This window comes from Amphiura filiformis, chromosome 4, assembly GCF_039555335.1.
Source record: "Amphiura filiformis chromosome 4, Afil_fr2py, whole genome shotgun sequence".
NCBI lineage: Eukaryota > Metazoa > Echinodermata > Ophiuroidea > Amphilepidida > Amphiuridae > Amphiura > Amphiura filiformis.
In genome coordinates, this window is record NC_092631.1 from 61,714,759 (window position 1) to 61,735,640 (window position 20,882).

The window sequence follows — 20,882 nt, forward strand, 5'->3', positions numbered from 1 at the left end:
ATGTCTTCTTTTAATAGACATGTAAATTTGGTGAACATTAGTTGCAGGTTTATAATCTATGCCCAAAACAAGTCAGATACTCGACATTTTCCCGATGCTCATTTCTTGATCAATTTGTGATCGACAATTCATCACTATGAATCCACCTTATTTGTCACATCCGTCAGTTTGTGATACATCCTACTTTAAAAACAATTGTCAAAACTGTGTGAGCTATATAACAGTGTGATTTGGATTTTTAAAAATTATTTGATGTGAAAATTTGATGTAAGTTTTTCAACATTAATTATTCTTGCAATATTTGTTTAGATATCTTGTTGAAGGCGTGTCATAATGTGAGTGATATATCAAGAGCTATGGAATATCTTCTTGCTACTGGCAATGTGGTATCCAAGACAGGCCTGGGACTAATGCAGGTATGTTATTATAATCAAATTTAGTAAACCTTTGACGAGCGTGTATTTGAAGTATACATGGCGTATTTACTGCGTAGGACGCACTTGTCTCTGATTGGCTGCTGAGGCAATCTGCTGTTGCCGAGTGGAAATTTATGAATGAACTGTGTGCCGTACGCGTTGTTAGCTCCGAATTTGCAACATCGCGGTAGTCGCGCTCGTCAAAGGTTTGCTGCCTTTGATTATAAGTCGGGCTGTCACTTTGGCAGTCAGGAAAACAGTCAGTCATTTAGGCAGCCAGTTACTTAGAAAGTATGTTAAAAATAAGTCTGTCAGTCGGAAAGAATCAGTTAGGTTGGTAATAAAGTGGGCCATCATTATTATTTGAATCACAATAAATTCATCCAGTCAGTTCAATGATGTCTGGTATCATATTGTAGGAAACATAATTTTGGTCTATGCATATATACTTAAGGTTACACGAAGAAACGTATAAAAAACGTATAAAAGATGTATAAAGTTGTTCTCTAAAACCGCGTTTTCTCAGCAATCCAATATCGCAGTGAGTCAAATGTTGGTGCATGGATGTATCTTAACATTATTTTTGTGTGTTTATACACATTTTTAGAATCCGTTTGAAAATCCTTCGTTTAAATCATTTTACGCACCATGTTCACAAGATCAAAAACACGTTCCATGCAGTTTTTTTTCAAATATTCGCTCCGTATAAAACCACGCCGAGTGATGGTTTTCTCCTTTTTTGTATTGTACTACAAATCGACCAAAGAAATAATGTTGCCATGGGGAAGAACAAAATACAGTACCGATTAAATTTTATTAGCCCGTTTTTGGGAACAATTTTCCAGAATCTTGTACCACAAAACACTGATATGTTACATTATCGATATCTGGATTGTGGAACGTTAATTTTGATTTCTAACTGCCTACATTATTTCTCAAAAGTATGTCGATTCCTTTACCATTTGAATTTCACTCCAAATTTAAGCTACTTTTGCAAAAATCGAGGTTTTTCGCCATCGATACCTCCGACATTTACAGCGGTGATGAGATTGTTTATCATAAGAGCCTGGTATGCACTATTCCATAATAGTCAGTTTGAGATCAATCGATTTCACATGTTACTCAGTAGCTCAATCGGTTAGCGCGCCGAAGTCACGTTCGACTCTATAATACTATAGTTTTGAGCTGGAAAACTTTGGTACATGTTCGAGTCCCTATGTGGTCCATTCCATCTATTTTATTTTATTTTTCTCTCACTTTGTTCTTTTTTTCTTGTTCGCTTCTTTCTTTCTGACTGCAGCGATTGATTGTTTTTGCCCGTTTTTTTTTCATTATATAATTCAGAATTTTTAGGCTATACTAGTCTAATAGGCGCGACCTATGAATATATTTTACAAATTAGATTAACAAAATATTGGTTGTTGGTTTTGTTGTTGTAGTTATTGTTGTAGGCCTATATATTGCATAATCAGGGTATAAATAAGCATACTAGGCCTATTATAGCCTACAGAAGCATTGATTTATTTCACGACAGATATCATCCAGGATAATTTAAAAAATTGAAAATTCAGAAAATCCAAAGGAAAATTGCCGAAAACGGCTGCCCACAATCACCCCCCATCAGCCCATATGGTCCTATCATGGTCGCCCCTTCCCTATCCCTGCAACATATAGGATGACTCACTCATGATACACTATTGTACGCGTGAGTTCATTCTTTTCTGCGTGGCTGTTTCCATTATTAACTTACGCCCCTCTGGAACCAAGCCTTGAAAATCAATTGCATTTAACCTTAATTATCTTTTCCATATTTCATTTAACATGGTTTGGATGAGTTAAGGAAGTGTAGACTTCATGTTTTGTGTGATGTTCGCATGCAGCCTCATCAAGATCTAATCAGAACTTTGGGCCACAAATTGTGAAGAAATTGCTGCGCCTATTTGTTCACAATTGAGAACTATTATACATGTTTATCTTTATATTTATCTTAAGGGGAGGCGATCTTTTGTGCGTAATTATAGAGGGCCAGGGGATTCACTCTATCATTATAAACAAATATTTGAAGAAATCAAAGAGCCCCAGGAATAAAAATTGTAGTGTAATTCATGCCAGACACAATATCTTTTAATGACAAAAATGAATTTTTGTAATCGATCAAAAACCAAACATTTTATACCAATTTTGAATATAGCCTGAATCCTTAAATATGGCACCTCTCGCCCTTTTTTAGGTCAAGGCTGTTTTGACCATTATGCAGCGAACCATTGTTGAAGCTATTTCACATACATGTTCAAAACACTCTAGAGAAAGAATGTGGCGTTATACAGCTGAAATATCATTTGTTGATTTCAAATGATAATGTCTTAACGTCGTAAATTTTAAGGTCAAATTCCTAAAATCAAAACAAAACATTGCGACGCAGATATTCCCCAACTTGTGCAATTTCATCATCGTGATCAGTGTCTTTATTATTTGTTTGAGGCCTTTTCCAAACATTCGTGCTATTTATGCATCAAACGGCCAATCTATCTTTACAAAATGCATCATTTTTATGTAAACAAAAGGCTAAAGATAGCATTATGAGATTTATCTTTTATTATTGCACTCTTCTGTTCATCTGCCTCTGTGGCAGAGCGGTAAAGAACGGGACTGATAATTATTATAATCAATGACGTGTGGAATCGTTGGTTCGAGTCCATCGAAGCCTGTGGAAACTTTTTTTTTCTTCCAAATTCATGATCGCATTCCGAAATGAGTAACTTGTCGGTAAATCGTGTATCGTATCCTTAAATTATATTATTAGATGAATTTTGCCGAGTTGAACTATCTTTTGATATGGTACGGCACTAAGTTGATAATAAATAAACATCTTATTGCTGATATTTTTCAACAGGCTACTGGTATGACAATTGTAGCCGACAAACTCAACTTTATGCGATTCATGTCACATTTCCGCTGCGTCCCACAGAGGATCTTTCTTTGCAGAAATGAGGACCACCTCGGTCCGAAAACTCTTGCCTGAGGCATGGGGTAAGCACATTTTTTAAGTGGTCATATTATAGGAGCTTGCAATATTCATGCTTTGTTTCTTAATGAGCTTTGATATACAAGTTGTGTGGTGTTAATATTGATTTTGAGATATAGCCAGTATAATAAAATTAGTGCTCAACTTTCTTTGCATTTTATTGTTCTGAGCAACACTTAAATGACCATATCTCTAAAACTGTGAGTCCATAGGGCCAAAAAAAAAATTGTTTGTTTGTCCACGTCCGACCGACCGACTGTGTACCCTGGTCCCGACCGTGTTTTTTTTTTTTTTTTTTTAATTTGTGTTGAATGTGCTAGTAAAACAGTGGTTAGTATAAATTTAAAGAAAGAAAATGTAAAGAAAATGAACAGTATAACATGCAGAACCATCTCAAGAATTAAACCAGTAAAGTGCTGTGTGTTTTGACTTATCTCTTCAAATTGTCAGTTTCAAGTGCAATATCTGTTTTAAAAAAAAAATCCGACCTACCGACCCAACTGTTTCATAAGCCTCTATGGACAAACAAACCTCTTTTTTTTTTTTTTGGCCTAGTGATGTATTTTCATTAAAATATAGCTTTGAAAATGCCACATATAATATGGGAAAATTGAATTTTTGCTAATTTTGGATTTTCCTGACAAATGACTTATTTTGGTTGATCATATCACATGATGGCAACCATATTCACATCAACTTTTGGCTACATTAGTACATTACATCAATTGATAGTGTTATGAGGTCTGCATCTAGGTTTTGAGACAACTACAACAAACCTGAAAGTTGTGTAGCCCAACTTATCAAAACTCTAATAATTAAATTAAGTTGTATCAACCATTTTTGTTAAACTCCTGTCAGGGTTCCTCTGCCCAGTGCATACTCCGGATGGTGCACCATGTGGTCTTCTTAACCATCTTACTGCACTGTGTCAGGTAAGCTTCTTTTTCCTATCAAGTAAAACAAAATAAAATCTGTCAAATTTATCTTGCCTAATATTGATCTAAATTTATTGGTCTTCAGGCAACTTTGAAATTTGACCACTGTGTTGACCTTTAACCTTGAATATGGCCGGAGTGCGGGAAATATATTTTGTTAACATCTTGAATGTTTTGCAGGCCAATTTACACTGATTTCAATGGGGCTAATTAGGTATTTATGCGGCCATATCTCGGGCCCTCATGATCCGATTCCCACCAAATTTGGGCTGTGGATGTTTTTCATCATGCTCCACCGATACATGGTATTCAAAACACTGAAATGCAAAAAAAGTTTTCAGTGACGTCATCACTTCGGTACTCTATGGGGGAAACATGATATCAATCTTGCTGAAGAGAGCAATATTTTTGCTGAATAACTTATGATGTTAGTCCTTTTTTTGTTACATAATAGATTGTTTTTAATTTAATATATCTTGTAGGTAATAAATACCCAGCAACCAACCAGTCAAATGGTGCCACTGCTATGTAGCTTAGGCATGGTACCCCAAGACGGTCCTGACCTGAATGCCAACACACAGTCCTACGAAGTAGCACTGGATGGCAGAGTTCTAGGCTATGTTGGCCAGGACCAGGCAACACAATTGGTGGAGAAGTTGAGAACCTTGAAGGTTAAAGGGCTACATGGGGTGAGTGTGTTGTATATATATCTACATCAGGGTTTTCTTGAAGTGTATTAATTATTCTTATTCAGTGGGTGTGGCTTGTAAAGAATTCACATAATTTGATTGGTTTTCGGGTGTATCAGTGGATAGTGATATAAGATAGCAATGGCGACACACTTGTTGATCCTTTATGATTGTGTGATTATGCATTCATGTAATACACATACGCAAGTGGAGAACCCGCTCAGCAGCCTAGATGTTCATGACAGATTTGTTTAAAACAACAGGGATTCCTTGAAAAATTATAAATTCATTTTTTCTGGAAAAACAGTTTTAGTAATCCAAATAACACTTGCACTGAATAAGAATGAGAAAAAAGATAGGATTTTGCCTTTTGCCTATCCAATATTGTGTCGTAATGGATGGGCTGGCCAATACTTTTATTGTAATATTAGAAGATAGAGATCATTGAAACCCAGTATAAGCGTGAAGTTGCATACAAATGCAATTTTTTTCTTTTAAGTAACAACCAGGGGTGTGTAGATTCAAAATCAGCCGGGTGCCAAAATGGCACCCTTGAGCAAATTGAGTTATGGAGGTCAAAGGTCACACAAGGGTATTAAACAAATTTGAAATGCTTAAAAGGGCATCATCCCACCACTTTTCTCAAAATAAGTTGAGATTTTTATATCACTGGAAACCTCTGGCTATATAATGTTTATACAAAAAATTTCTTGCAGATTGATTCGTTTAGCAAAGATATCGTGAAATATGAATTTCGTTCTGGTATACCAGAACAAAATTACAACACATTGTCTATGGAGCAGTGTAATACACATAATTATGCATGACTCGGAAACGCAAAATCAGAATCAACTGTAATTTTGGGAATAAGCTTTTTTCATGGATATCTACTGCAAAAATATCATAAACAGAGGATGCTAGGATCACACGCTTTTTTTTTTTTACTCCTTTAAGTCAAAGTACATGTATAAAATAGCAGAAATTTTTCTTTGGGTCCTAAGGAGTAAACAAGTACTAGTAAATGGTCATATATCTCTAGAATACCTAATTAATGAGATATATAGGTCAAAGGGTAAAAACAAAATTGTACATGGGTAAAATTTTTGAAATGCTCCAATTGCAATGAAAACGGTCTCAAATTATCCATCTGACAAAATGAAATACAAAATGTACAGTGTGCTATATAAGAAGTCATCTTATTCTAGAATCATGGGTCCGAGCTCAACAACTCTATATTATCCTACACAATATAATAACGTTGACAGTTCAAAGGTCATAGCATAAAATCTAGACTCACCTTGTGTGGCCTTTGACCTCAATAACTCAGTTTGCTCAAAGGTGCCATTTTGGCTCCCGGCTGATTCTAAATCCACACACCCCTGGTTGTTACGTAAAAGAAAAAAGTTGCAGAAGTACGCAATTTCACGCTTATGCAGCAATTCTCCTCGACTATACTGGATACCAGCTGCAGCGGCATCAACTATTCAAAATATTGGCTAGCGCATCTAATATGACACAATATTGGATAGACAAAAGACAAAATCCTATCTTTTATTCTCTAAATGTTCATAAATATTTATCATGAAGGACAAAATTCACAATTTAGTGACTTGTTATCTGTATTCTACCCACTTTGCTGAAATACGCCCAGTCAGTTGAGAGTATGCACATGAGCGGAATTAAGTAATCTTTTTTGGCCATGATTTGGCCCATCTCTTTAATTTGAGTGTTAAATATTGTAGGTAAAATAAAATTGAAAGAAAACACACCTCGGGAATCAAAGCTAGAGGAAGTGGGGTACCTGGTCACATTTTATTTGTTGTTGGCTAGATTTTGTGTTGCCTGCAGTTTTCAACACAATTTGGTATATATTGCAGTTTTTACATCCTTTATTTTCTTTTTGTCCCAAAATTATGGATTTGGCATATTAACTTTTTGCTGTATTTTTGGCAATGACAACAGAAAATATTGGTTACGTTTTCTCATATATATGGACAAATCTGAGATAAGAAAACCTAATAAAAGTATTATAAACCATAATTCTTACCCTAACCCTAACCCTATATTTTACCCTAACCCTAACCTAAGCCTTAATCCTAACCTTAAACCTAACCCTATGTTCTAACACTAAACACATCCCGAACTAATGACCCGTTGGACTAGGCTGTCCCCATGATTTGTGCAGTGCTGAGCAGCTTGAGGAATGCACTTCACTGTATATAGGGATGGTTAGTAGCAAGCAGTACGGTATTCTCATGTGGACGTCACAACGCTATCTCTAAAGTTGAACCCTTTTCTTATTTCAAGGTGCCTCCCACACTAGAGATAGTCCTAGTCCCGATCACAGGTAAAGCTAGCCAGTACCCAGGGTTATACTTATTCAGTACTCCAGCGAGACTCATGAGACCTGTACAGCACCTGGCCACCGACAGCGTTGAACTCATCGGGACATTTGAGCAAGTCTATCTGAATGTTGCTGTGATACCATCTGAGGCTCACGAAGGGGTAGGTGATCAAGCCACAATATTATATACAGTAGAGTTTTGAGTGCGCATTATGTTAATACGTAGGAGTTACTGATTATGAGAGCTACATAAGTTCATAGTGATAAAATACACAAGCATAGGTTGAATTGAAGAGATATTAGAAATACTGTGTGAAACACCTTCAACAATAAAACCAAGTTCATCTCAAAAGGCCATCACGGCAGGAAACCACCGGGGGGGGGGGTCACTCACATGTAAAGGTTGTATGGGTATATATGTGCTGTGGTCAAGGGTCCCTTTTTCAGGCTCTCCAGCAGTTCCTTAATACCTACATTTGCATCATGCTCCAATTCATTGAATCTCAAACTCTTTTAGCTTTTAGCTCTTGAGCTCAAATTTGAAAAAAAATAGAGTTTTTTTTAGCTCCGATCCAAAGCCTATAATTTGGCTTAATTTTAGTTCTCTAGTTCTCAGAGCCACACAAAAATGTTGACATTTCAGTACATCAAGCCCCTATTTTGCCCCAAAATCAGTTCTTAGTTCCCAAAGTTTGGCACCACACACCCACCGTGGGAACTACCAAGCTGCGCTAAGAAGAAATAGTAATATTTAGTGGCGCACTTCATTACATTACACCTGCTACGTCCTGCTAACCCTGTGTGTTGTCATGTTTTTAGTGAAGGTGTGTGCGCTTTCCACACTTAGTATTTGTTTTGGAGTTCTTGTTGCAGTTCATATTAAGCAGCAATTTAATCTGGTTGTGAGTAATAAAATCATGCTTTAATAACATTGTGTATTTTATTACATGTTCTACTATTAAATAGTACCGAGTACTATTTCAGCTGCATTGATTGACTATAATATTGTAAGTTCATCATAGTGACCTACTTTTGCTTGTTTGGTTTTAAAAAGCATGCTTTTTTGACTTCAGTAATGTAAGGCATATATCATTTTGTCATTAAATCTTGCTCAGATGGCTGACGGATATTTTGAGCTGCAGGTGTTATTAGTGTGATTTCCATGCAATGCAAAATTCAACCATGTCCGATAAGGCTACAAAGAAAACCAAAAACCTGTTCTATGGGCGAACAGACTTGGCAAGTAGGATCGGACGGTCTGGATTTTTTTTTTGTAATTTTTTTTTCTGAAAGAGGCTAAATGACCCTGTTGCTGCACTTTATGGGAACCCTCATCTATCGGTGGTGTTCAAGATCATATACTGAGGTCAAAGGTCATTTTAGGTCAACTTGTAAATAGGCTGAAAGTACCAAATCTGGTCTCATATGAACATTTCAAATCCTATTTCGACCATTATTATGTTTTGATGAATCCAAGTGTTTGAAAATATTGGATCCACCACATAATAATGATAAGATTGATGCTTTATGACCAATATTTATTGGTCTTGCTATGAGTTCTAAAATATTGGACTCGACTACGTCTTGTCCAATATTTTAAAACTCATAGCTTGACCAATAAATATGGGCCAAACTTGAGCCAAAGCTGCATTATGGGAACTTTCATGGAGTGTTAGGCGGTCACAAACAATCTTTGTGTTGGTTTAGCTATGGCACAAATGATGTCAATGATTTATCTTGCAGTTGACAACACACCTGGAGCTGAACGAAGGCAGTCTATTGAGTGCTGTAGCCAGTTTGACACCATACTCAGATTTCAACCAAAGTCCTAGGAATATGTACCAGTGTCAGGTAAACCAATTTAATTCCTAGTAACATTGTCTATCTAATTAGCACCCCTAGAACTTAATAGTCATTTTAAGGGGCGCCTTATTTATGGAGTAGGGAACCATATCTCAAAATGTCCTTTCATGACTTAATAACTACAATCATCGAAAAAAGTCTTGGAACACTTGTGTGTAAATAACAGAAAACTGTCCCCCTCTCCCCCGCCCCCGTGCAATGTTGAGAAATGCCAATGTCTTCAGCGGTTTCTCAATGTGTTCCAACATTGATTGATGGGGAGAGGGGAAGGGTAAATCATTGTTGTAGATGTCATGTTTGTTCCCAAACACAATATACATCATTTCCATGGTCATAAGAAATTCTGCATGGAATTTCGACAGAGTGTGCCAAGCGTTACAAGGACTTTTTTCGAAGATTGTAGTTTGTGATGTGTTGTGCCTTGCCTCTTGCATGCAACATAACTGTCATTTATTTTACATGTACTTCCAAATTTATTTGATACTTTTTCAGATGGGCAAGCAGACAATGGGCTTTCCATCACATACTCTGCGATATCGAAATGATCACAAGATGTATCGTATCCAGACACCACAGAGTCCGTTAGTCAGACCCTATGCACATGATCATTACAACATAGATGAATATCCTCTTGGTACCAATGCAGTAGTTGCTGTCATTTCTTACACAGTAAGTTATTCTTATATGCAACCTTCTTGTGACAGTAATGTAGAGATTTACCTAATGGCGCTATGGGCTACCTTGATATAAGTATGGTTTTAGGCACAACCTAAAAGTGCCCTTATGTAAAATTCCCACCAGCAAAATAAGGACACAGACCCTTAATTCTTGTTTGGGTTTCAGAAGAGGGAGCTCTCTATTTGCACATGAAATTTTCCCCAAGTGCGCCATTAGGCGAATCTTTACGGTATATGGATAAAACTTGGTGTACATGTACACGTATCATTTGTGTAGGCTTTGTAGGCAAGTGTGCTAGTTTAAAATTGAATGGTTTTTTTTACTGGAAGTCGGTGTAATTGCTGCAAAGTAAAGGTGACATCATGTTCTCTGCTGTTTGCTTCAATAAATCAATATGGATGTGCGGTTTTGAATGGTTTGCAGTTTCCCATTGTTTTTGCCTTTAATGTCATATAAAAGATAATTTGAGTAATCCAGAGAACTTATGGCATGTAATCATCAATATGCAGCATATGATCTCCAATATTGTTCCAAAGAAAGTAGTTTAAGGACAGCGTCACAGAGGAGACATGGGTAGACAAGTCCTTGCCCGAATCAAAAGTGCCAAGATTACACATGGTTGGTGAAGGTTTTACGGTAGTGCCAAACTTTTAATAATATTGGTAAAGTGCTAATCTTTTAATTGACTTCAAATTGATCCTTTTAAAAATTTCTTAAGGGCTATGATATGGAGGATGCAATGGTTATCAACAGGGCATCACTAGATAGAGGGTTCGCACATGGGACCATCCACAAGACCGAAGAGATTGACTTAAAGAAGAAAGCTAATGATCAAGGATCAACTTTACTTGTGTTTGGTAAGATGTATGTCAGTGTGGCAAACATTTCTAACAGTTTTCAATCACAGTATAATTTATGAAATGAAGTGATATGGCTGAATGAGTATATGAAGTTAGTGATTGGTTATTTCAACAACTCTTCCTATACCTTTGTACAAGTGCCAAGTACGTGTTGTTAATCCGTGATGAATCTACAGTCCAGTAGCGGATACGCGAATGCAAGGTTGGGCGTACGCGATACGCGTGATCGCGTAAAATTAGTCTTGCCTGGAACATATGCGTAAACACTCTTGCTTTTATGTTGGAGGCAGCAGCTAAATCATTAAATTGAACAACGGTGAAACATGATTGAATCCCTAAATGGTGTGTGGGGGCGTGTGTTTTGAGTAGGTCGTCTGTTGATCAGTCAGCATCATTACATGTATATAATTCCCAAACAGCACTAGGATGGATTGAGACAGTCGGGGGTTAACACCTTCTACCTTTTTTAAAACTGACTGTTTTGTACAGCATGTATACAGGTATAATGGTCCTCTCTAAGCATCCCCTCAAAGGACAGTAGACTCTCATGGTTGAATTCATTTATCCAATTCAAAATGCATCATGGGAGAGTGAAGAAGTCTGAATTAAATTTACAGAGTAATTCAGACTTCAGCAGTAGGAGATAGAAGTTGTATGTTGGTTGGCGTTTGTAGGTAGACTGGGATGGGTGGGCCGTTAGTGAATTAGTGAGTTGATTGGTGGGGCTTATTGTGTTGGAATCCCCATTCAAAGTAAGGGAGTGTGAAAGATACATGCATACAAACCAGGGGAAAATGACAAAGCGACAAATGAGAAAGGATTACAGCAAGCATTTCTACATTATTAGATTGGCAGACCTGACTGTGTATGAAAAACACAATTATTAGTTTTCCTCACTTTCTATGGGGTAGTGTTGATGAATGCACAGAACTTTTTTTAGTGTGTGAAGTGTGTTGGGCGCCCTCGCTTTTAATGGGCTTCCAAGTAAGGGTGAGTGTGTGAGTGAGTGACAAGAGCAAGTGATCATGGGTCTACAAGAACAAAAAGTCTGTATGTGGCTTTTTGTAATACTGTTAAAGTTAAAATTTTAGTTTGTGCAGGTTTTGAAGTACTTCACTTGTTTTTAAATTTGTGTTTCCTTAAACATTTAAGTTTCCTTAAACATAAAAGAAAACATTTCACAAATAAATTTGTATTTTCGCGGTAGCTGTGTTGAAACAAAAATTAATGTTCTGTGAAAATTCTCACTTTTAGGCCACCCATAAAAAAAAAAAAAAAGATTGTTTGCTTGTCCACCACCGACCGAATCGATTTTTTGTTCGCTTGTTTTACTGTACAAATGAATACCGACCTGATTTTGGAAATTCCAGAAAAAGTTTTTTTTGTCTTTCAACATTTTTGACATTCTGAAAATTCTTTTTTCACAGTTTCTACACACTCCTAAACTGTTTTAAAAACATGAATGAAGTGGTATACAATAGAGAAATATCCTAGTTCTCAACTATTTGGGCTATTTATTAAGCTAATTAAAGGCATTCAGTCATGTTTTGGCTTTGACTTTAAAAAAAATATTTAAAAAAAAAATCCCGACCGACCGACGCAATTCTGAAAAAGTTGGGGAGGACAAGCATACAACCTTTTTTTTGGCCTTACAGTAAGTTACTTCTTTAAAACTAATCAACATTTCTGGTTTGTTTTGTAACCTCTTAGGTTGCGACCCATCTAGTCCGCAAGTAAACGATAAACTGGACTCTGATGGTTTCCCGTATGTTGCTACTGTTTTACAACCGGGAGATCCTCTCTATGGGTAAGAGTTTTGCTATTTCATAACAAAATTGTCACTAAAAATGTTGGAAAATGCAAGCAAATATAAATGCATAAACTACGTGGAGTGCACGCCCGTGCAATTATACAATATTTATGCACGGCCAGTAATTTACTAATGTTTGCTCTGATTAGATCGCACTATCTAGGAGTGTATGAATTGTCATTATTGTATCAATACAGGTTTACTAATGTAGAAACTGGTCAAGTCAGAATAGAGAAGTACAAGGGGACCGAAGTTGCTGTTGTGGACCATGTGAAAGTCATTGGGAATGATCTGGGTAACCAAGAATGTCAACGAGCTTTCATACAGCTTAGAATAGAGGTGAGTTCAGGGCGGCAAGAGACCCTATATTTCCTATTTTCCTGTATTTTTTAACTCTTCCTATATTTTTCTATATTGTTAAAAATGTTCCTAAAATTTCTATATTTTTTCCAAATTTAGGAAATTAACAATTAGGAAATTTTTGTTTTTTACGTAAAATTGAACATATCCAGGTGCTTTGTGCACAGTTGTCGTATCAGCAGGTCAGCTGGTAGCTTTTTCTGGCCTCTATTTTTACCCGGAATATAATTTATAGACATACCAGTCCAAAATGATGCACACATCATGCAAAATTTAAAGTACTAGGAGGTCACCTGTCTTTTGTGGTTTGTAAATATTGATAGAGTTTGGATTTGATTGTTGTTAAGTTTTACATGAAATCTTTGCATGTTGTGGCCATTGGAGAATGAAGGTGCTGAAGGCATCAGTGGAGTAAACCCCCTCCCCATAGAGTATAAAAGTCCCCCATACAACTGCATATAGTGACTAAAAATAGAACTTCTGTTAAATCTCCTCCCTGTAGATTGTAGGACTACTTTTTACCCACCCCACCCTGTAGGACTACACAGTAAAAAAAAAAGAAACAAGAGTCTAAATGACCAGTTGTAGTCCTACTGTATAGCCTACTGTTGGGCAAATTGGTCTAGTGGGAAATCAGACCCTAAATGTGAAACTATCCTGTTGATGCCATTTACCAAAATCAAAGTTTGTTTAAGTGTTGTGCATCCTTAATCATTGCATTCCTATGGCATGTTTGTTTATGTGATGAGCGCCCTTGAAGTATAAGCTAAACATAGCCTGCAGCCCATCAATCACATGTAATTTGGTGCGAATTTGGCACTGGAGGCTGTCATCTTGTATTTTGAAGTATTGTAGTGTAGAAGCTCTCGGTAAAGATACAATTAATCTTTACCTAAACCAACATAATTAGTATTTGTGACAAGAACAAGAAGAAGAATAGCAAGTGAAGATAATAAACATCATCAAGATACGCTTTCAGCTAAAGTGTATCCTTGGATTTGTGATGATTTGTGTCACTTTTTGTTTTTGGTTCTGAGTCATCGAAGTTTGTATTATTTATTACCAAGCTTCTGCTAAACAGGGAGCAATCCAAGTTTGCCCCTACATTTGTAAAGATTAATTATCTGTAAGAAGATGCTATAGTTGGTAAATAGTTACCAAATAAAGGTTCAGTTGAGCGTCTGTTTTGTAAGCTTACCTAAAAATAGCTAAAAGCTTAAGGTCGTGTCAGCGGTGTAAACATAAACATTGCATTGGCACAGACAGTCACCACAGCCTCCAGTCATGTCAGACGTCACTGAATATAGCAAATATTAATGAGTGTGCATGTAGATAAATGCACACTTGGTAGAAGCTTATAGATTAGAACTTCAAAGAAGTTATCAAGGCCTATGAATCCGAATCGTAGAAATCAAATAAAGATATCAGTAGTAGTGCCTGCATGTACATTTCTAACACTCCCACGAGTCGCCATTTACGACAACACAAGCACAAACTGACACGGGACTACTACTGAAAAATAGCTTTGTGGTATTTTTTAATAAATATCTAATAAAGGGGTAACAAGTTTACTCCCACCCGTCGCGAGTCGCTTACGACAATTCAAATAAAGTTTGGTAGTAAAGTGCCTGCATGTACGCCTCTAATACTGACATTAGTAATCTTGCAGTTGCACAGCTAGTGCATGCAGGAAAAACTCATAGAATCATACAACACTGACACAGGACTTCTACCTAAAAAAGAGTTTTGTGGTATTTTGTTATCAATAAACGGGCGCAAAGAGCTTACTCCCGCCTGTCGGTGCGCATTAAACGAGTGTATCAAGCTTTCTCCCACCCGTCGGTAAGCAACGTAGGGCCTGCATTCAAGCCGAAGTTTCGTGTATACTGACCTTCGTATTTATTTTAGGTTTCGACACATGTAGCCTCACAAAGCACACTTTACACAGGTCCTACGTGATAGTTTCTCACATAAATTAGTGAACCGTTGTTCACTTTAAAAAAATATTTAAGCTTCGTTGCTTGCATCGGCGCGCTTTAGATTAATTAGCTCGCTTCGGTACTATCGAAAACATCATGTCGAGTCATAAAAGCGGTTCCGAATTAAGAAGCAGAAGATCTTATAAAAGTGATGCATTATCTAAAAGTACAGAATATGCTTTATTACAAGCAGCAACGAGAAAGGTAGAGCTAGAATGTCGAGCCAAAGCATTGAAGGAAAAACAAGCTTTAGAAAGTGAGGAATTTAATATCCAAGCAAGGGCAAGAGACTTGGAACAAGAAATGCAAGCCAGGGCAAGGGACTTACAACAACAAAGAGAGTGGTTGGAAATGAAGACCGAAATAAACATAGAGCAAGCCAAAATAGATGTATTGGAGGATTATGAACATAAATCCCAGAGCTTAAGAAGTAGACCAAAATCGGTGCTTGATGACCTCACAGAAGCTCAACCAGATACAAACACATCAGTGAGGCAGTGGTTAGAAATTGATGGCAAGTTCCTAGCTAAACATGATACAATTGGTGCTGTAGGTCTAAATCCAGGGGCAAGACCAAAATACACACATATGGAGTTGGGACCTGCAAAAGAGCAGCCAGCAGTGGGTATGACTACTGATGGTAAAGTACATGCTGATTTAGGTCAACAAGTTCAACCAAGAAGCAGGTTAACAACCAGTCAAGTTATGCAAGTCAACTTTCCACCACCAAGTGAAGTCTTGTTTCCTGCAGCAGCACCTGAGGAATCAGAAAGTACAGGGGACAGAATACCCCACATTATTTGTCAGCCACGAAATATGAAAATATTGATGAACAGTATCGTCAGTATGGTCAAGAACAGTACAGTGAACAGTATGAACATGACGGGCCTTCATCAGTAAAGTATGGTCATAGAGTAACCGTCACCAGAGCCTGATGTGAAGAAAAAAACAAGTCATGTTGCCACGGCAACATACAACAGAAGTGAAAGCAGAAGATAAAGATACCAGTATAGAAAATTTGGCACGCAAACAAGACAACTTAACAAGGCTGCTGGTGGAACAACATAAACAAGCGAGTCTACCAAAGCGGACATTACAGACATTTACTGGAGACCCGCTTCAGTATGTTACTTTCATACGAGCCTTCAATTCATAATCGAAAATAAGAGCAAAAGCAATAGAGACCGTCTGTACTATCTTGAACAGTACACAAGAGGTGAAGCCAACAGTTTGGTGAAAAGTTGTATTCACATGGATGATGAGGTTGGTTACCTGGAAGCAAAAAGGTTGCTGGAAAGGAAATATGGTAATAAGCACAAGATTGCAGAGGCCTACTTAGCGAAGATGAGGCAGTGGCCGAATGTGAAAGGTGATAGTTCAGGGCTACAAGATTTGTCATTATTTTTGTTAGAATGCAAAATACCATGACCAGCCTGGGCTATACTAATGAGTTGCAAAGTACAGCAAACATTAGAATGTTGATGATGAAGTTACCATATAGTATGAGAGACAGATGGAGGAGACAAGTAGATTATGTAGAAGAAGAAAGAAACAAAGTGGTAACATTTGAAGACTTCACCTCCTTCTTAGAAAAACAGGCTAGAATCGCAACTAATGCTGCCTACGGTAGAAGTGTGACGGAGAAGGAAGATAGTACTAAGAAGGAAGAAAGGGTAAAAAAACCCAAACTATCAGACTTATAAAGCTAGAAGAAATCTAGCAACAAACACAGAAGCTGTGTCGGCAAGTGTGACATCAAATAGTCCAGGAGCCAGACCAAATGTAATGTCACATAGTCCAGGAGCCAGGCCAAATGTGTCGTCAAGTAGCCCAGGAGCCGACAAGCCGTGTACATATTGCAAGGGTAAAGATCACACTTTGGAAATGTGTAACAAATTGAAGGAAAAGCCTATAAGTGACCGGTTGCAGTATCTAAGAGAGTTGGGAGTTTGTTTTGGCTGCCTAAAGAAAGCAACACATTACAGTAAAATCTGCAAATACAAGCTTACCTGCAAGACATGTAAAAAGCGCCATCCAACAGTGCTACATGTGAAACAGGAAGAGACACAGAAGTCTGGTGACGTTGCTAATCAGACATGTGGGCTTACAGGCGCCGGAGTTAAATCTAGTGAATCATATCCCACAATAATACCAGTCATAGTCTACTCAAGAGTTTCCAGAATGTCTGTAGAAACTTACGCCTATCTCGACAACGGCAGTGATGCTGTATTCTGTTCTGAAAGGCTGCAAAAGGAACTGCATGTTAAAGGCAAGAAAACCAAATTGGAAATTGAAACCATAACAGATGATATCATAGTAGACAGTGAAATCATCCAAGATTTAGAAGTTTCTGACATGAACAGAAATAATATCATCTCTCTTCCAAAGGCATACACACAAGATAAGATCCCTGGTGACTTGGCTGACATCATCAACCAGGATGATATTGATGCAATTCCTTATATGGAAGAAGTTAAGCTAGGAAGATTAAATGATGAATCTCAATGCCATATTGGTCTCCTCATAGGAAATAATGTGCCTAAAGCATTTGAGCCAATACATGTAGTAAATAGCCAAGGTGAAGGACCTTTCGCCTGCCAAACTACACTCGGATGGACAGTGTATGGGGTCAAAAATAAAGAACACAAAAGGACATCAGTCATCCACAGAATTAAGGCACATGACACTATTGACCAGCAATTAGAGAAACTCTACAATGCTGAGTTCAATGAGCGAATCATTGACGATAAACCAGAGAGAAGCGTGAGTGAAGGACAATTCCTAAACAAAGTAGAAGCATCAATCAAGTATGTAGATGGGCACTACCAAGTAGGTTTCCGCTCAAAGATGATGACATGAAATTGCCGAACAATATACATCAAGCCGAACAGCGGGCATGCCATCTGAAGAGGAAGTTAGAAAGGGACTCGGTTTTCAACGACCAATACACTGCATTCATGAATGATATGTTTAAAAATGATTATGCAGAAGAAGTGCCCAAAGATGCATGCAATAGAAAGGATGGCAAGGTGTGGTATGTCCCCCACCATGGGGTGTTTCACCCACCAAGGGCAAGCTGCGAGTTGTATTTGATTGTGCGGCAAGTACATGGGCCAGTCTTTAAACTCACAATTACTAAAAGGACCCGACTTGACAAGCAACTTGGTAGGTGTGTTGACGAGGTTTAGAGAGCACCCTGTTGGAGTTGTAGCAGACATAAAAGCAATGTACCATCAAGTGCGTGTACCAGAACCAGACAGAGACTTAGTAAGATTTCTATGGTGGCCCTACGGTGACCTGAGTCTGCCTCTGAAGGAATATAGGATGAATGTGCACTTGTTCGGGCGCAACTTCGTCACCTTCATGTGCAAATTTCGCACTGAGAAAGACCGCTGATGATGGTAAGGAGAAATACAGCGAAGAAGTATGCAACACAGTGCTGTCCAACTTCTATGTCGATGACTACCTCAAATCTATCGAAAGTGAAAGCAAAGCTATTCAACTCGTCAGTGATCTCACCAGCTTGTGTAAGGATGGTGGCTTCAAGTTGACAAAGTGGTTGAGTAACTCAAGAGAAGTGTTGCAGTCAGTCCCTGAAGACGATAGAGCTGAGACTACAAAGACACTAGATTTGAAGAATGAAGAATTACCATCAGAAAAGGTGCTGGGGTTGCTATGGTCACCACAAACCGACAGGTTCGGCTTCCATATTAAAGTAAAAGAGAGACCTCCTACCAGAAGAGGCATCCTAGCAACTGTAAGCTCCATCTATGACCCGCTAGGATTTGTTGCTCCAGCAATCCTGCCAGCAAAACAAATACTGCAGAACTTAAGCAAGCTGCAGCTTGGTTGGGATGAGTCTATTCCTAGTGAGCTTCTGACTCGTTGGGAAAGATGGCTTGATGAAGTACCGAAATTGTCAGATTTCACCATCGAAAGATGTTTCAAGCCCAAGGACTTTGAAGAAAGTGAAGTTCAGATGCACCACTTCTGTGATGCAAGTCAGAAGGGGTATGGTTCAGTGAGTTACTTACGATTCGTTAACGAGAGTGGTCAAGTGCATCTTACTCTCCTGACAGCCAAGGCAAGAGTTGCTCCTTTGAAGATCATAACTATACCTCGCCTAGAGTTAACTGCAGCTGCAATGGCAGTAAAGGTCAACAACATGTTGCAAAAGGAACTACAGTTGAAGGTCGAAGCACATACTTCTGGACTGATAGTCAGACCGTGATCAAGTATATTAACAATGACACCGCCAGATTCCACACCTTTGTGGCTAATCGAGTCGCATTGATTAGAGATGGCTCCCAGCCACACCAATGGAAGTATGTAGGAACCAGCTCAAACCCTGCAGACGACTGCTCAAGGGGCTTAGCCGTTGATTGCTTCCTCAAGAATAGAAGGTGGACTGATGGTCCAGACTTCTTACACAAAGCAGAAAACCAGTGGCCAAAGACTACCATTGGAAACAGCGCTGAAGAGCTAGCTGATGATCCAGAAGTTAAAAAGAAATTAGTAGTCAACACAGCGTTGACAGAAGAAGCAACAGATACAATGGAGAAACTACTTACACGATTCTCCTCATGGTATCAACTTTGTCGTTGTGTTGCATGGATCCTCAGAGTCAAGAAATATCTCCGTAAGATCTGTCATGATAGAGATGATGATAGAGATGATGATAGAGTTGATAATGGAGATGATGATGGTAGAAAGAATGATGAGAATGAAGAGCATGGCAACATTACATATTTGCTTAATGTTGCTGACATGCAAGAAGCAGAAAGAGCTGTGATAGTATATGTCCAAACCAAGGCATATCCAGAAGAAATTATGACACTTAAAGAGCTGCAATTGAGAAGTAATGACAGTCAGCCAGAAGACGACTTGCGACAAGTTAGCAAGATTAAGAAAGCAAGTCCTCTCTACAGACTTAATCCATTTATAGAAGATGGAGTAATCAGAGTAGGTGGTCGACTGGCTAAGTCAGCTCTACCTGAAAAGACAAAATTTCCATCAATCATACCAAAGAAGTCCCACATTGCAAAGTTGATTTTACATGACGTCCATGAAGCAACTGGACATGGGGGCAGAAACCACATGTTGGCTCACCTGCATAAGAAGTACTGGATAACAAATGCTAATGCAGCAGCTAGAAAGGTTATCAACAGTTGCATCACCTGCAGAAAGAGGAATGCAAAAGTACAACAGCAGATGATGAGTGATCTTCCCAAAGACAGAGTCACTCCAGGAGAGCCACCATTTTCAAGAGTTGGAATGGACTATTTCGGTCCACTAGAAGTTAAACAAGGCCGTAGTCAAGTCAAGCGATATGGTGTAGTGTTCGGTCTGCCTTGCATCCAAAGCCATACACATTGAAATGGCAGCGTCTTTGGATACCGATGCCGCGTAAATGTCATACTGACGATTCGTGTCCAGAAGAGGCCAAGTGAAACAGATCCGCTCTGACAATGGCACCAATTTGATAGGGGCAGAAAGAGAGTTACGCCGAGAAATTGCAGCTTGAATCAAGACAGAATCCATGACTACCTTCTGCAAAGAGAGATTGAGTGGACCTTTAATCCACCAGCAGGAAGTCACCATGGAGGCATCTGGGAACGTCAAATCACGGACAATCAGGAAAGTGATGTGCTCTGTTATAAAGGAACAAATACTAACAGATGACTCTCTTCATACATTACTGTGTGAGATAGAAGCCATAGTTAACAGCCGACCACTCACCAATGTTCCTGGAGAAGTATCTGATTTAGAGCCACTTACACCAAATCACCTTCTTCAACTAAAGAGTGACATGATCTTACCACCAGCCACTGCAGGAAAGCTGAGTCAGTATGCCAAGCGTCGGTGGAGGCAAGTCCAGTATCTGGCAGACCTGTTTTAAGCAGATGGATCAAAGAATACCTTC

At 38.4% G+C, this 20,882-nt stretch overlaps 1 protein-coding gene across 1 annotated transcript in view; it reads left to right on the forward strand.

The window, feature by feature from the left end:
• Positions 1–20,882, forward strand: part of LOC140151168 (DNA-directed RNA polymerase I subunit RPA2-like) — a 51,905-nt gene that overhangs the window by 20,455 nt on the left and 10,568 nt on the right. The window contains 11 exon segments of the mRNA XM_072173389.1: positions 310–416; positions 3,310–3,378; positions 3,380–3,446; positions 4,300–4,373; positions 4,859–5,065; positions 7,373–7,570; positions 9,153–9,260; positions 9,765–9,941; positions 10,669–10,807; positions 12,521–12,617; positions 12,818–12,959. Of these exon segments, the coding sequence (XP_072029490.1) occupies positions 310–416; positions 3,310–3,378; positions 3,380–3,446; positions 4,300–4,373; positions 4,859–5,065; positions 7,373–7,570; positions 9,153–9,260; positions 9,765–9,941; positions 10,669–10,807; positions 12,521–12,617; positions 12,818–12,959 (1,385 nt within the window).